The sequence below is a fragment of the Narcine bancroftii genome, chromosome 4 (assembly GCF_036971445.1).
Source record: "Narcine bancroftii isolate sNarBan1 chromosome 4, sNarBan1.hap1, whole genome shotgun sequence".
Classification (NCBI taxonomy): Eukaryota; Metazoa; Chordata; class Chondrichthyes; order Torpediniformes; family Narcinidae; genus Narcine; species Narcine bancroftii.
The window spans coordinates 313121457-313138894 of NC_091472.1; the positions used below are offsets into that span (position 1 = coordinate 313121457).

General features: G+C 46.4%; 1 protein-coding gene across 4 annotated transcripts in view; it reads right to left on the reverse strand.

Annotated features, from left to right (window-relative positions):
- The window catches only part of nhej1 (nonhomologous end-joining factor 1), a 406931-nt gene extending 399989 nt beyond the window's left edge, over positions 1-6942 (reverse strand). Inside the window, exons 1-3 of one of the 4 annotated variants that reach the window (XM_069935934.1) lie at positions 6841-6942; positions 3496-3695; positions 525-737 (exon numbers count right to left, since the gene is read on the reverse strand). In XM_069935934.1, the coding sequence (XP_069792035.1) occupies positions 525-737; positions 3496-3681 (399 nt within the window). In that variant the 5' untranslated portion in view covers positions 3682-3695; positions 6841-6942. The remainder of the gene's footprint in view (positions 1-524; positions 738-3495; positions 3696-6840) is intronic. The other 3 variants (XM_069935935.1, XM_069935937.1, XM_069935936.1) reach the window with 3 other exon arrangements.
- Positions 6943-17438: the final 10496 nt, after the last annotated feature.

Here is a 17438-nt window from a genome sequence, read left to right on the forward strand (position 1 = left end):
ATGATCCCAAACCTAACAATATACTACTCTGGGACCATAAAAAAAATCTACCAGCATTACTGAAATGTCATTTTTTTTTGGTGCACTAACTGTGAATATTTATCTATCTTTCATCTCTTTTTGTCTTGGCACAGTATGCCAATTTAATTTATACTGTTGTAGATGGTGCATCTGTGTGACTGCAGCAAGAATTTCAATGCATTTGGGATGGCATGGTTAACGTCGTGGTTAACAATGTTGTCACAGCGCCAACAACCGGGGTTAAAATCCAGCACTATCTGCAAGGAGTTTGTACGTTCTCCCCGTGTCTGCGTGGGTTTCCTCCGATTGCCTCCCACCACTCAAAATTGTACGGGGGTTGTAGGTTCATTGGGTGCAATAGGGCAGCATGGGCTCATGGGCCAGAAGGGCCTATTAAATTTAAAATTGTATTTGTGTGTATGACAATAAACACTCATCTCTATCATCACACTCCCCCACCCCCCTCCCTCCACAGCAGATGCAAGTTTGGCTGGGGTACCTACCATGCTCAGAGGAGCTTCAGTGCAGTGGAAAGCCCAGTAGAAAGGGACCCCAGACAGCTCGCTCCTCAAGTTGACTGTGAGCTGATTGCAGGCTCGTTCACACTTGAAGCCAGGAAGCAGCCTACTTCCCCCGGTTTGCAGAAGGGGCTCCAGCAACCTGAAGAGGTGGCGGCAGAGTGCAGTCACCGGCGCTTTTAGACGTTTGTTCAATTCCTGCAGACACAGATCACATTGAGGATGACATGGAAGGGATGGAATGGATGGTCCTCATGCAGGAAAACTGTCCAATCTACACAAGGTAGAAGGCAGCCAATATCATATCCTCATCAACACTTCACACGGTGTCTTCAGGCAAAAAGTACAAATATCAAGCACTTCTAGGTCCACTTACCCCCCACCCCCAAAACCTCCCAGCATCACTGCTCCAATAGCACCAAACATCTATTGCCCGATTATCACCCAATCAATCCAATCATTAGTAAAATGACAGAAAGATACTTACTGTTGTACATATTCAGCAATAACCTGCTCAGCAATGCACAGTTTGGGTTTTGCCAAGAATACTTGGCTCCTAATTTGTTCTAGGACTGCAATTTCTTCCCTGAATTCTCTAACCATTAAAAGTCATTCATCTCAGGCCAAGGACATCGCTCAGAGTTCCTCAGGACAGTCTCCAACCCAACCATAGAATACTACAACATAGAAACAGGCCCTATGACCCATCTAGTCTGTGCTAAACTATATATTCTGCCTAATCCCATGGACCTGCATTGGACCATACCCTTCCATCCATGTACCTCTGTACTTATTCAATCTTATAATTCTCAACATCGAACCCACATCCACACACACACACACACACAAAGCCGTCCGAGTGAATAAGTTTCCCTGAAACATTTCACCTTTCATGCTTAACCCATGTTCTCTAGTTCTTGTCTCACCCAACCTCAGCAGAAAATAAAAGCCTACTTGGATTTACTCTATCTATACCCATCAGAATTTTGCATACCTCTTATCAAATCTCCTTTCATTCTCTGATGCTCCAGGAAATAAAGTACTAATTATTCAACCTTCCCCTCCAACTCACTCAGCTTCTCAAATCCCAGCAACATCCTTGCAACTCTCTCAATTTCAATAACCTCAGAGCACCCTCCAAACCACCCCCCCCCCCCCCGACAAAGCCTGCTACTACTTAATTCCACAGGTCAATCTGAGAAAGGATTCCATTCCTGTTCCTTTATCAATACATTCACACAACCAAAATAGAAAATCAAACTTAGCTCTAAAGTTCATTATTGGCTCTACTTTCCAGCATCTCTCACCTCCCCAACTTTATTCCTTTAAATTCTGCTGATGATACATCCACTCTATTGCTTTTCACCTCATTGTATCCCTTGAACCCTTTAGTCCCATATCTAGTGGGTTGTCCTATTAAAAGAGTTCCTGCGGGAGAAGGTGAAGGTGGGAGCAAAGGCCGGTATTCCTTGTTTACAAGAATGCAAGATTACCTTATTCTATGATCCCAAGGGGACTTGGCAGGATGGATTTTATAAAACATTACAGCCTAGTATAGGCCCTTCAGCCCACAATGCTGTGCCAACCTATGTAAACCTACCCCACTACAATCTTAATTTTTCCCAACCTCACATCCATAATTTGCTATTTTACTATGTGTCTATCAAAGTCTTTTAAATGTCCCTATTGTACCAGCCTCAACCATGACTGCAGGCAATGCATTCCAGGCACCCATTTTTTGAGATGCTTTCTCCAAAGGGATAGTCATAAACAAAGCTACAAAGGGGTTGTTCACCCAAAACTATGGCATGTAAAGGGCAGTGAATCTCTGGAATTCACTGCCCTCAGGGTGGTGAAGCCCAGATCATCAGATATATTTAGGGCAGAGACAGGGAAACATTTGAAAGATCGAGAAACTGAAGGAAATGGCATAAAAGACGAGCTGAAGCCAGCCACTATCCAGGTTGAATTTGGGCAGGGCTGTGGGGGAGGGCAAGTTTGATGCTGCAAAGATTGGAGGCGTTGTGGATAGCAAGGAAGGCTTTAAAAGCTTGCAGAGGGATCTGGACCAGCTGGAAAATGGGCTGAAAAATCGCAGATGGTGTTGCATTTTGGAAGGACAAACCATGAAAGGACATACACAGTGAATGGTCGGGCAATGAGGAGCGTGGTAGAACAAATATATCTGGGAATACAGAGACTTAATTCCCTGAAAGTGGCATCACAGGTAGAGAGAGTTATTAAGAGCTTTTGGCATATTGGCCTTCAAAGAAGTATTGAGTACAGGAGTTGGGATGTTATGGTAAAGTTGTATAAGACAGTGGTGAGTCAAATTTGGAATAATGTGTGCAGTTTTGGTCACCTAACTACAGGAAAGATAACAATAAAAGTGAGAGAGGGCGGAGAAGATTTAGTGGGATGTTGCCCGGACTTCAGGAACTAAGTTACAGGGAAAGGTTAAATAGGTTAGGTCTTTGTTCCCTGGAGCGCAGAAGAATGAGGGGAGATTTAATAGAGGTATTTAAAATTATGAGGGGGATACACAGAGTAAATGTAGGACGGCTTTTTCCACTGAGGGGAGGTGGGATACAAACAAGAGGATATAGGTTAAGGGTGAAAGGGGAAAAGTTTGGGGGAAACAGAAGGGGGGAACAACTTCACACATAGAGTGTGCAATGAACTGCCAGCTTAAGTGGTGAATGCGGGTTCAACTTGAATATTTAAGAATTTGGACAAGTATATGGCTAGGAGGGATGTAGAGGGCTATGGACTGGGTGCAGATAAGTGGAACAAGGCAGAATAATAGTTCGACACAGATCTGAAGGGCCAGTTTCTGTGCTCTGATGTCCTATGGTTCTATGGTGGCCGACTTCTGCCGTTATTTTGTGTCTTTGAACATGCAATAATTTGGCTAAGCTAAGCTACCCATTTCTTCTGTTCTTAACTCAGAACGTACCTGTGCCCTTTGTCTGAGATCATCCGAATTGACTTCCTCCCACCAGACACTGTTGAGATCTGTGAGCATCAGCCTGTAGGCAGCATCGCTGAAAGAGGCCTTCAGCAGGAAGGGAGAATTACCAATGATTACCGAGCTCCAGGGCTGAGCAAGGAAATCATCTGCCAACCTTTCTAACTCAGCCATTGAGCAGGAATGCACTGTGGATAAAGAAAACAACCTCCAGATAAAGCCAATGGTCTTCACCAAGTAACAGAAACAGAAAATACAACAAAGTAGGTGGCACAACCAGGCAGTATCTGTGGAAAGAGATATTCTGAGAAAGGGTTTCCAACTCGAAACATTACCCATTTCCCTTTCCACAGAATCTGGCTGACCTGCTGAGTGATGTGACAAGAATTTATTGTCATCGACACTAGAATAATTAATTAATTAACACATTCATTGAAATTCTTTCTTCCTGCAGCTAAACGGGTACAAAAAACTCCAACTGGAAATCAGTTGAAAATAATATACAAATGATAGATACATAAATATTCACAGTTCAAGTCAAGTTTATTATAATCGAATTGTACAAGTATAACTCGATGAAACAGCGTTCTCTCATCCTTGGTACAAAATACAGACACTCAATTAGACACAACACACGTACAGATGAACAATACATATCCAGGACGATTATTCATACATACAAATCAATATTGTTTCATATGTGAATATGAGAGTCTTGGAGGATCAGTGTGAGCAGTTCCTTGGGCCATTCAGCCTTCTCACTGCCCGTGGGAAGAAGCTGTTTCTCAGCCTAGTGGTGCTGGCTCTGACCCTCCTGTATCTCTTCTCGAGAGAAGCAGGGTGCAGGGTGGAAGGGGTCCTCAATAATTTTGTACGCCCTCTTCAAACAACGATCCTTGTGGATCATGTCAATGGTGGGGTTGTGGAGGAGGTGGGGGGGAACACTCCAGTGATTCTCTTTGCCATTCTTATGATCAGTTGCAGCTAATGCAAGAAAAAAAACTGATCTTTCAATAGTACTGTACAGACAGATCTTTTAGTGATCTTGGAATAGATTTGGGTTAGGGTAGGACAGAGAGGGTCAAGAGCTTGATAGCAAAACCTTTTCTTGAAACAAGAGGTGCCAGACTTCTGGCTTCTATAACTTCAGCCTGAAGATCGCAGCAAAAAGAGAGCATGGCCATGATTCCTTCTTGAGACAATGTCTTACGTAGATGTCTTCAATGGATGGGAAGTCCATGTCTCTGATGGACTTGGCTCAGTTTGCCACTTTCCGCAGCCAAACCAGGCATTCCCAAACCAGGCAGTGATGCAACCAGTCAATATAGAGTACATGTCAAGTCTCACTGTACAACTAAAACCAGATGAGACAGTATTCTCCGGTTCTCAGTGCAAAGCACACCGAAACACAACCAGACATAACACACATACAGACAAATTATACATATGCAGGACATCTTGAATTGTATTTTATCTACAAAAATAATAAGTAAATGTTACTTTGGTTAGTGGTAAAACACAGGATTGTGTTGGCACCGCGGTTAAATGAAAAGTCACACAATTGCTGGAGAAACTTAGCAGGTCAAACAGCACCTTTATGTAGCAACGGTGAAGATACATCACCAATGTTTCAGGCTGGAGTCCTTCATCAAGGAGCCCTTTCTCCAGCATTTGTGTGTTTTCTCAGATGGTTAGTATGAACTGTTCCTTGGTTCAGCAGTCTCACTGCCTGTGGGAAGAAGCTGTTCCTGAGCTTGTTGGTGCTGGCTCTGATCCTCTTGCATCTCTTCCCCGTTAGCAGCAGCTGAAAGATGTTGTGTACAGGGTGGGGAAGGGGTCCACCTCTTCTCTGTAGTGGAATTCCTCGTTGTTGGTGATGAGGCCGACTACTGTTGTGTCATCTCCAAACATAATGACACTGTTGGTGCTGGATATGGCGAACAATCGTGGGTCAGTCGCGTGAAAAGGATTAGGCTAGCACACAAATCTGAGGTGCGCCAGTGCTCAGTGTGACAGTGTTCAACATTTTGCTAGGTGAGGTGTGGCCTTGTATGCACCAGGGACGTTGGTGTGCACCCGATCCAGGCTGTTCTCTCCTCTGGTGGCAAGGTTCGCTGTGGTAAGACTGTTTTCAGGTTGGCACTATTGAAGTCACCAACAACAATCATGGCACCATCAAGGTGGGAACTCTTGGCTTCGCAGATGGCACCATAAAGCTCCTTTGTGGCTTAACCCTCATTAGCCAAAGGCAAAATGTGACCAAGAATTCCCTGGGTAGGTAGAAGGGTCTGTTTCACCAGGAGGTACTCTGTCCCTGCTGAGCAGAAGGTCTTCACCACAGAGAGATTGGTGCACTAGTTCTTGTTCAAGGAGATGCACAGTCCACCTCCTCGAGTCTTGCCAGAAGCAGCAGGGTCTCTGTCTGCCCTGAAGGAGATAAGGCCATCCAGCTGGATCGTTGATTCTGGAATGGTGTTGTCACGAGCCCAGAGGACCCTAAAACCCAGTAACAAAAGAAATTCACCGAGACAAATGGTTATTTAAAAAAAGGTTGCCTTTAATTTTCTCTAAACATAAAAACAAATTCTTATGGAAAGGGGGGAAACCGAGGAGAGCGTTAGATAAATTAACAGAGTGGTACAAACAAGGTGGTTTGCAAACTTTAAAAGTTATTATAGAGCAGCACAAATAAGGTCTCTATCAGATTTTTGGACAAGAGGCAACTTAAGAGGCTGAAGCACCCCCAAGGGTCCAGTTCCACCAACAGCGACTACAGAGAACGCTTTGGGCGCACTTGTAAGGCCAACCCAAAATATCGGGATGAAACTGGGCTGACTGTTCGCGGCTCAACTACAATTATCGCGGCGCACGACACCCACACGGACCGCGGTACGCGAAAAGCGGGTGGTGCCCAAGAAAGGGGACAGAGGCAGCCGCTCCTCTTGGCTGCGGCCACTGTACTCGCCACGACGCCGTCGCTCCTGCGCGAGTCCCCGCGAAGCGGGCCGGTGGCGGTCGCCATCCCCAGGGGGCTCCTGTGATCCGTGGCTATCGCTGGATTTGAGAGCAAAGCCTCGGCCAGGGGTTGTCACTGGGGTCTGAACACCCATCAGGATAACGCTGGACCCCGGGGCTCCCAGGGGGAAAGGGGCCAGAGGAAGGTCAGCAACATGAGCCCCAGGGGGACACCAGTCCCAGCTGGACCTAAACATGCAAAGTACTGACATTGAGGGGCTCTGGGCCCGAGTGCAACAACCCGAGAAGACCCCCAGCTTCCTTTCGAGATAAGTAGGTCGTGGGTGGGATTTAAAGTCATGATATAAAAGACCAAACCTCAATGCGCTCTCTCCCCAACACACTGACTGGCTGGGACGGTCCGTCCCTCAGGTCCGTCCCCACAGGAGCACAGAGCGCGGCTCAAACGTTCCGCCTCTCAGTGGTTCCCCCCGTCCCCACAGGAGCACAGTGCGCGTCACAGGCGTTCCGCCTCTCAGTGGTTTCCCCCCAACCCCAGGAGATCTCCGTCCCACAGGAGCACAGAGCGCGGCTCAAACGTTCCGCCTCTCAGTGGTTCCCCCCAACCCCAACCCCAGGAGATCATAAATACAAACGCTTGCTCAATGTTTCCTCATCCCTCCTTCTTGTCTTTTTTTTTCCCCAATTGTTGCATTTCCTTTTTCTCCCAAATGAGACGATCCGGTTAATTTCACTTTTAAGTGGCTGGGATCGGTTTCCTACTTTGGAAAAGTGTTCTCCCTTCGCATTGTAGTTGGTTGGCCCTGGACGCCTTCTGGGATCTGGGATTCCTGCCTTTCCCACTAATCCACAACCTGCATCACAGAAGCGGGAATGGGCCATTCAGCCCCTTGTGCCTGCCAGCCGTTCAAGAACATCACAGCTGGTCTTTCATTACAGCATAACCAGGCCCCTTAATCTTAAAAATGTACCCATTTCTATCCGAAATATTCTCAGTGTCTGTGATCCCTGTGGTACAGAATTATGAAAATTCTCTATCCTCTCACTGGAGAAATCTTATCTCTGAACTGAAATGCCAACACATTCTTTGAGCACGTGAACCCCTTGGTTTTAGAAATTCAATGTCACATCAACTTCCCACCACAGAAGTTTTGTCTTTTGTCCATAGCTGTGACTTAGTGTGCCTGATCTATTAATTTTAATTTTTAATTTACATTTTTTAATTTGATTTTTAATATATATTTTTTTTAATTTAGACACACATAGCACAGTAACAGGCTATTTCAGCCCATGAGTCCATGCCGCCCAATTTACATCCCATTAACCTACAACCCCCAGTACGTTTCGAATGGTGGGAGCAAACCAGAGCCCCTGGGGAAAATCCAAGCAAACACAGAGACAATGCACAAACTCCTGACAGACAGCCCTGGACTCGAACCCCAGACTGGATCTCTAAAGGCGTTGTGCTAACCGCTACACCAATCTCTGCATTACCTCAAATTTATTTATTGTCACGTATGCAGAAGTACAATGAGAAAATTCATTTTGAAAGGAGTCCAGCAAGTCAACCCATCCATAGCACAGCAGTGAGTGCGGAGTTACCGAGATTATGTTCAAAGGTAACATTATATTCCTGGTAGAAGGTTCATTCTAGAGTCTGATGACTGAGGGAATGAAGCTGTGTTTGAATCTGGTGGTGCATGATCTCACACTTGTGAGCCTTCTGTAGCACGATCAATAACCACAAGCAGACTCAAATCAAGTGATTAAAGGCTTTAATAACCTAAATCACATGCTGCTGGCCCGGTTCCAAGGCTGGTATGAAGGGAGGAGACTAGAGCGCCTTTATTGGGGAATCTTACAGGAAGGAGTTAGAGTCAGACACGGGCCAACCTGTACAGCATACATGCAATGCCGTGTTTCACCACATTCACCCCTTCTTTTTAGATAAAGTCCAGCAGGGTGAAGCATGAGAGTCCGTTGTTACCATTCATACAATCTTTTACAGTTCACAGATGCATCTGGTCCAATGGATTTATCCACCGCTGAGATCGCACAACGCTGGTCTAGTAGTTGTGTTCCTGCAGGGCAGTGAACGTCCAGGGGTTGAAATGTATTGTCCGAACTGGTGTGGGGGTGTTTGGGGTTCAGCTCATGATTGCAGGGGTGATGGGGACAGTGGCCTGAGGGGTAATGGTGGTGTGTTCGAGCACTCGTTTGTCAGCAAGATACAAGGGACCAGCTGGGGCTCCTCTGCTGACAGAGCCCCTGCGTGAGCCAGGCCCCAGAGGGACACCATGTCTTCCTGCCCATCCTGGTACTGCACATGGGCATATTAGGGGTTCACATGTAGGAGGCCCACCTCCTCAACCAGCGGGTCTGCCTAATGGTTCCTATGCCTGCAGAGTAGCACCGGCCCTGGGGTCGTCAGCCAGACTGGCAATGCAGTTCCTGATGCCGATCTCCTGGGGAAGGAGAACAGTTTATCATGTGGGGTGGCGTTCGTAGCTGTACACATGTAGCAGTTCCGGAAGGACTTTTTGCCACTGGGAGACAGGCATCCCTTTTGACTTGAGTTCCATGAGGATAGCCCTCCAAATCGTGGCATTCTCCCTTTCCACCTGCTCATTCCAGTGGGAGTTTTGGCTGGTGGTCCTGCTTGTGGCTATGCCCTTGGTCAGGAAATATTGGCACAACTCATCACTCATGAATGAGGACCTCCGATCACTGTAAATGTAACTGGGGTATTTGAACAAGGTGAAGAGGTTGCGGAGGGCTTTAATAATTGTGGGCGTGGTCACATCCGGGCAGGGAATGGCAAATGGGAAACATAAGTACTTGTCAACAATATTCAGGAAGCACACATCCAATTCGTGGAGGGGAAGGAGTCCTTGAAGTCCATACTGAGACATTTGAAGGGGCAGGAGGCCTTGATCAGTTGAACTTTCTCCAGCCAGTAGAAGTACAGCTTGCACACCAAACAGTTACAGTCTGTTCCCTAATCTCCTCCACTGAAATAGGGGAGGCTGCGGGCCCTAACAAAGTGTTAGAGCCTGGTGACCCCGGGTTGGGAGAGGCTATCATGTTGGACCTGGAGGCAGTCTGCTTGCATGTTGGGGCAGATACCCTGGGACAGGGCATTGGGTGGCTTATTGAGCTTCCCAGGCCAGTACAAGGTCTCATAATTATCGGTGGACAATTCGATTCTCCACCTCATGATCTTGTCATTTTTTTATCTTACCCCGCTGTTTATTATCAAGCATAAATGTGACGACTCTCTGGTCTGTCAGCAGGGTGAATGGTCTGCTGGCCAATAGTACCTCCCGTGGCGCACAACTCCCATTATGGCCTGCACCTCAGGTAGAGCCAAGGGGACGATTTGTGGAGAGGGAGGAGTGGACAAGGGAGTCACAGAGGGAACAGTCCCTGTGGAATGTGGAGAGGGGAAAATGTGTCTGGTGGTGGGATCACATAGTAGGTGGTGGAAATGGGGAGGTTGATGTGTTGTATGCAGAGGCTGATGGGGTGATAGGTGAGGACAAGGGTACTGCTGTCCTTATTGCACGAGGGGGAAGAGGGGGCCAGGGCAGATGTGCGGGAAATGGAGGACATGTGGGTAAGGGCCAAGTTGATGGTAGTGGAGGGGAAGCCATCTCAGATGATCCTATAGGGAAGACCTTGTCCTGGGAGCAGATCCAACAGAGATGGAGGAATTGTGAGAAAGGAATGGAATCCTTACAAGTGACAGGGTGTGCAGAGATGGAGTCAAGGTAGCAGTGGGATTTGGTGGGCTTGTGAAAAATGTCAAGAGTTTGTCTCCTGACATGGAGACAGAGAGGTTGAGAAAGGGGAGAGAATCATTAGAGATGGACCAAGTGAATTTGAGGTCGTGGTGGAAGTTAGTAGCAAATGGATAAAGTCAGCGAGCTCGTCGTGGGTGGATGAAACAGCACTAGTTAAGTGGACTCCAAGGAACTTTGTGCTCACTGTTCTTTCCACTGCAGAATTACTGATGTGAGGAGAAGGGTGGTCGTTCCTTAATACATGTGATTAGAGTATGGCAAGAAATCAATATATTGGGGAAAAAAAGCAGGGATATCATTAAGAGAATCATTACGTAAGAATGTATTGATGTCTATGAATATGGGTAAAAGAATATTAAACTCCTGGTATGAAAAAGGAGAATGCTATGCAGAGGGGATTCTAAAGTCTTTTGATGAACTAAAAACAGAAATATGGAGTAGCTAATGGGGCTTTCTTCTGCTTTCTCCAGCTAAGATCATTCTTGAGAGAAAGATGGGGGCCAACGCTGGTCCCACCTAAAATTAGTCAAATGATCTGGCTGAGGAATACACCCAAATTTGTAACAAAAATGTACTATGCTCTCCAGAGTGAAAGTGCAAAACCAGGTGTACAGAGGGAGGGGGAGAGAGAGAGAGAGAGAGAGAGAGAGAGAGAGAGAGAGAGAGAGAGAGATGGGAGTCAGACTTAGGTGTTGGTCTGATGGGTGTTTGGATAGTATGATGTCAATTATAAATGCAAGGTATTAATTAATTCCTACACCAATTATATCTTATGCCACGGAAACTACATAGGTCAAAATCTGAAATATCGGAGATGTATCGGAGATTGAAAGAGGTGCGTATTCACATGAAATGTGGCCGTGTGTAAAGGGGAGGCCTTTTTGGCAGGATATTGTGGAAATGTTAACAAGGATAACATGAATGGCCTTCGTAGACGATTCGGAGCTTTATCTTTTGGATAATTTTATCAAGATAAGAAATAAACTAACTTCCAAATTTCTTTTGTCAAGGTAGCTTCAGCAGTGGCTGAGAAGTGCGTTGCAACGACTTGGAAGTCCGACTCTCCCTTACTCAGAGCACAATGGACTGCAGAGATGAATATTTGTATACCTATTGAGAAAATGACATGCAATGTGAAAAATAAATATGATATATTGTCAAGATATGGTTTATGGACCAAAGAGGGGCCCAATTGTAATAATAACAGATATTGTTACAATATAAACAGATGTGTTTTCCCCACATATAGATTTTTATGGATAGTATAGGTATGAACTCTGATGGTGTGTGGTTTTATATTTTGAAGGAAGGGGGAGGGGTTTTTCTTTGATTTTCTATAAGTTTAATATATTGTGAAATTGAAGATTTTACTCTGTATATTTACAAAACATGAAAAAATAAAATATTTAAAAAAGGTGGGTTGTCCCTGGTTCTCCTGATGTCCATGATCATCTCCTTTGTCTTGTCCACATTGAGACTCAGGCTATTACTCTCACACCATTTCACCGGATTTTCTACCTCTTCTCTGTGGTGCATTTTGCAAATTAAATGACACTGTTGGAGCTGGAGCTGATGATTCAGTCATGGGTCAGTAGAGTGAAGAGGATTGGGCTAGGCATACAGCCCTGAGGTGCACCAGCGGTCAGCATGACGGTGCCCGATGTTCTACTACTGACCCAGGATAGACTGTGGTCTTTCTGTTAGGAAGACCAGAATCCAGTTACAGAGTGGGGTGTTGAGTCCCAGTGAGGACAGCTTCTCCCACCAGTCTCTGGGAATGATCATATTAAACGCTGAACTGAAGTCGATGATCAGCAGGCTTCCATATGAGGTTTTGTTCTCCAGGTGGGTCAGGAAAGAGGGAAAGGACAAAGCAACAGCATCATCCATGTGTCTTTGGCTTGGCTTCGCGGACGAAGATTTATGGAGGGGGTAAAAAGTCCACGTCAGCTGCAGGCTCGTTTGTGGCTGACAAGTCCGATGCGGGACAGGCAGACACGATTGCAGCGGTTGCAGGGGAAAATTGGTTGGTTGGGGTTGGGTGTTGGGTTTTTCCTCCTTTGCCTTTTGTCAGTGAGGTGGGCTCTGCGGTCTTCTTCAAAGGAGGTTGCTGCCCGCCAAACTGTGAGGCGCCAAGATGCACGGTTTGAGGCGTTATCAGCCCACTGGCGGTGGTCAATGTGGCAGGCACCAAGAGATTTCTTTAGGCAGTCCTTGTACCTTTTCTTTGGTGCACCTCTGTCACGGTGGCCAGTGGAGAGCTCGCCATATAACACGATCTTGGGAAGGCGATGGTCCTCCATTCTGGAGACGTGACCCATCCAGCGCAGCTGGATCTTCAGCAGTGTGGACTCGATGCTGTCGACCTCTGCCATCTCGAGTACTTCGACGTTAGGGATGTAAGCGCTCCAATGGATGTTGAGGATGGAGCGGAGACAACGCTGGTGGAAGCGTTCTAGGAGCCATAGGTGGTGCCGGTAGAGGACCCATGATTCGGAGCCGAACAGGAGTGTGGGTATGACAACGGCTCTGTATACGCTTATCTTTGTGAGGTTTTTCAGTTGGTTGTTTTTCCAGACTCAATCTGAGGCACCTGCAAGCTCACACCAAGACACAAGAGAAACTTGTCCGTGAACTACTCTTTGCAGACGATGCCGCTTTAGTTGCCCATTCAGAGCCAGCACTTCAGCGCTTGACGTCCTGCTTTGCGGAAACTGCCAAAATGTTTGGCCTGGAAGTCAGCCTGAAGAAAACTGAGGTCCTCCATCAGCCAGCTCCCCACCATGATTACCAGCCCCCCCACATCTCCATCGGGCACACAAAACTCAAAACGGTCAACCAGTTTACCTATCTCGGCTGCACCATTTCATCAGATGCAAGGATCGACAATGAGATAGACAACAGACTCGCCAAGGCAAATAGCGCCTTTGGAAGATCATCCATGTATTGGATAGGTAAAATTAAAAGGGTCTAGCAAATATGGGAGGTGTGCTTTGATACGTTCCATCATCAGACACTCAAAGCTTTTCATAACCGTGGAGGTCAGTGCCACAGTCATTGTTATCTGTTAGTGTCGCCCTCTTAGGTACAGGGATATTGGTGGCTGTCTAGAACCCTGCGGAGATGATGGACTACTGCCATAACATGTTGAAATTGTCTGTGAAGAACTCTGTCAATTGGTCTGTGCAGTCCTTCAATACCGACCAGGTATATTGTCTGGTCCTGCCACCTTGTGTGGGTTTACCTTGGATAGGGTTCTCCTCCCCATGGCCACAGGGGAGGAGGGGAGCTGTTCATCAGGAGAACATGGAGCTTTCTTTGCCATCATCCTGTTCTTCTCATCCAACCATGTATAGAAGGTGCTCAGTCTGTCCAGAAGGGAGACGTCATTGACTTTAATTCGTAAGGTTGACTTGTTATCCATTATAGTCTTGATCCCTTGCCGCATGCGCCTCGTGATGCCGGTATCGCACAGCTGTCTGTGGATCCTCTGTGTGTACCCCATGCTTTGCCTTCCAGATTGCTCAGGAGAGTTCAGCCCTGGCTGATCTTCGTGGCATCTTCTCCCCTATTTTTAAGGCTGCATCATGAGCCCTGAGAAGGGCCCGGACCTCTGCTTTTAACCATGGTTTCAGATTAACCCTGGTTGTGAAGCATTTGATCTCAGTGACATCCCCAATGCCCTTGCTGATGTAGCCCGTCACTGAACTGGTGCACTCTTCTATGTTTAAGTGACCGTTGGAGGTGGCTGCCTCCCTGAAACAGCTCCAGTCTGTGGTCTCAAAGCAGTCTTATTGTTCTGCTGTGGCTCACCCACCCCACCCTTGGCCACATCCTGATCTCCCTGCGATCTGGCCTAGTTCCTTTTGCCAGTGGCCTGTACAGAAAAGTGAAAGGAGACAGTACCTGAAATTAGAAAATTCAATGCTCATACCACTGGATTGTGGACTCTCGTCTGAGGTGTTGATGCTCGAGTTTACATTGGGTCTCTCAGGCAGTGGGTAAGGACGAGGACAGATAGGTCAGTGAGGGAATGGGAACAGGAATGGGCAGCAGAGAAGGCCCAGGACAGACAGGTCGGGGTGGAAATGGGAACGAGATTGGGCAGCGGAGAAGGCCCAGGATAGACAGGTCGGGGTGGAAATGGGAACAAGATTGGGCAGCGGAGAAGGCCCAGGATAGACAGGTCGGGGTGGAAATGGGAATGAGATTGGGCAGTGGAGAAGGCCCAGGACAGACAGGTTGGGGTGGAAATGGGAACGAGATTGGGCAGCGGAGAAGGCCCAGGATAGACAGGTCGTGGTGGAAATGGGAACGAGATTGGGGAGCGGAGAAGGTCCAGGACAGACAGGTCGGGGTGGGAATGGGAATGAGATTGAGATTGGGCAGTGGAGAAGGGCCAGGAAGAAATGAAAACTCTGACATCATATCAAGACAGAATTTGCTAAAACTGTAGCAGGATGAAGCTGAAGACTCTGTGAACTTTATCATGGTTTGTGGGGACCCGTGTGGTGACAGATATCAGATCAACAAGTAATTAATATCTGGAGGTTTTTGAGCTTGTCAAAGAAATGAGAGAATAAAAATAAAAGTCCATTTGTGTTGTCACATTGTGGTGAAGCACTGTCTGTGTGTGTGTGTGTGTGTGTGTGTGTGTGTGTGTGTGTGTGTGTGTGTGTGTGTGTGTGTGTGTGTGTATGTATTTACCTGTCTGGGCATAGCCATTGGCCAACTGTACCCACGGCCCCTCCTACAGGCTCCTGAAGAGGTGACTATTCCTCAGTTCCCTCCTCAGTTCGAGACAGTCGACCAGCAGAGATGTGCCTTCATTCTATAGCGAATAAAACCCTATCAATTTTGCCCAACTTCAGTCTTTTGAGTCAATAGACAGTAGGTCCTGGAGTAGGCCAATTGGCCCATCGAGCTAGCACCGCCATTTTTCAGATCATGGCTGATCATTCTTCGCCATAACCTTCAACTCCTCTGCCCACAAGAGTCTAATCTAACTCCCTTTTGAATATATCCAGCGAATCTGTCCCCACCACCCTCTGTGGCAAAGCATTCCATAGATACACACTTCTCTGGGTAAAAATATTTCTCATCATCTCCATGCTAAAGGTCCTTCCCTGAATTCTTAAACTATGCCCTCCAGTCCTAGTCTCTCCCAACATTGGGAACATGTAATCCTATTTCACCCTGTCTATCCCCTTGATAATAATCCCCTCATTCATGTCTCCCTCATCCTTCTAAACTCCATCACATACAAGCCCAGTCTTTCTAACCTTTCAACGTACATCAATCCTGCCATCCCGGGACCGACCTTGTAAATCTGCACTGCACTCCCTCTATAGAGAGTATGTCCTTTCCCAAATTTGGGGACCAGAACTGGACACAATACTTCAGGTGCGGTCTACGATACTGGAGGAGGGCATCTCTGCTCCTATACTCCAATCCCCTCTTTATGAAAGCCAACATGCCTATTGCCCTCTTCACAGCTGGCTGAACCAGCATGCTAGCTTTTAGTGACTGGAGTACATCCACCCAGATCCCTTTGCACTACCCCACTCCCTAGCTTGACTCCATTTAAATAATATTCTGTTCTCTTATTACTGCCACCAAAATGGATAACCTCACATTTGCTCACATTGAACTTCATCTTCCATTCCTCCACCCACTCCCCCAACCTGTCCAAATCCCTCTGCATTTTCCTGACATCCTCCTCACATTTTACACTGTCACCCAGTTTAGTGTCATCTGCAAATTTGCTCATGTTGTTAATAATCCCTTCATCCAAATCATTTACTTAAATGAGGATCCAACATCAAACCCTGTGGTACCCCACTCATCACATCCTGAAAATGACCCATTTATCCCAACCCTTTTTTTCCTATTTCTTAACCAATTTTCTATCCATGTCAGCACCTTATCCCCAATACCACGCTCCTTAATTTTGCCTACTAGCCTCCTCTGCGGGACCTTATCAAAGTCCAGGTACACCACATCCACTGGCTCTCCCGAGTCCACCCTCTTTGTCACATCTTCGAAAAATTCCAGAAGGTTGGTCAAGCATGACTTTCCTTTAAGGAATCCATGCTGAATAGCTCTGATATGATTATTCCTGCCCAAGTGTCCTGCTATTTCTCCTTTTATGATAGATTCCAATATCTTCCTCACCACTGACGTCAGGCTGACTGGTCTATAATTTCCTGCTTTCTCTCTCCTTCCCTTCTTAAAAAACGGCACTATATCAGCCACTCTCCAATCCACAGGCACCTCCTCTGAATCTATGGAACTTTGGAAAATGTTGACCAGTGCCTCCACAATTTCCAGAACAACCTCTCCAAGCACCCTGGGATGCAGCCCATCAGGCCCTGAGGACTTATCAGCCCTCAGTCCTAACAAATTACCCACAACCACCTGCTTCTGGATCTGTATATGCACCAGATCCCCCATTTCCTTAGGAAATTCCACCATTCCTAGATACTGCATGACCTCTACCCCCTATCTGACCAGAACCTGGATCCTCCCTGGTGAAGACACATGCAAAGTATCTGTTAAATTCTTCAGCCATCTCCTTGTTTCCAGTAATAATTTCACCCTTCTCTGTTTTTAAGGGCCCAATTTTGGTCCTAACCAATTTCTTCATCTTTACATAACTAAAGAAGCTTATGCTTTTATATTACTTGCCAATTTACTCTCATTCTTCATTTTCCCCTCCCATATTATTTTCTTAGTTTCCCTCTGTTGTTTGTTTGGTTTCCCAATCCTCTAACCTCCCACTCTGCTTTGCTAACTTGTACTTACTCCCTTTGGACTTGATTTCACTTGTCAGCCACGGCTGCCATTTGCTCCCCTTAGAGCCTTTCCTCCTCTTTGGAATGAATTTGTCCTGAATCGTGTGAAAAATGCCTAGCAATCCCTGCCATTTTTGTCCAGTTGTCCTCCCAGTGAGGGTATCCTTCCATTTTATTTTGGCAAGCTCCTTCCTCATAGCTGTCTCATCCCCTTTATTTAACTGCAGGACTGATGTTTCCTTCTCCCTTTCCATTTGCAAATTAAAAGTAATCATACTAGGATCACTATTACCTAATGGCTCCCCTACTTCATTGATGGTGCATCTCACGTTTCATTGTCAATAGAATACATAATTTG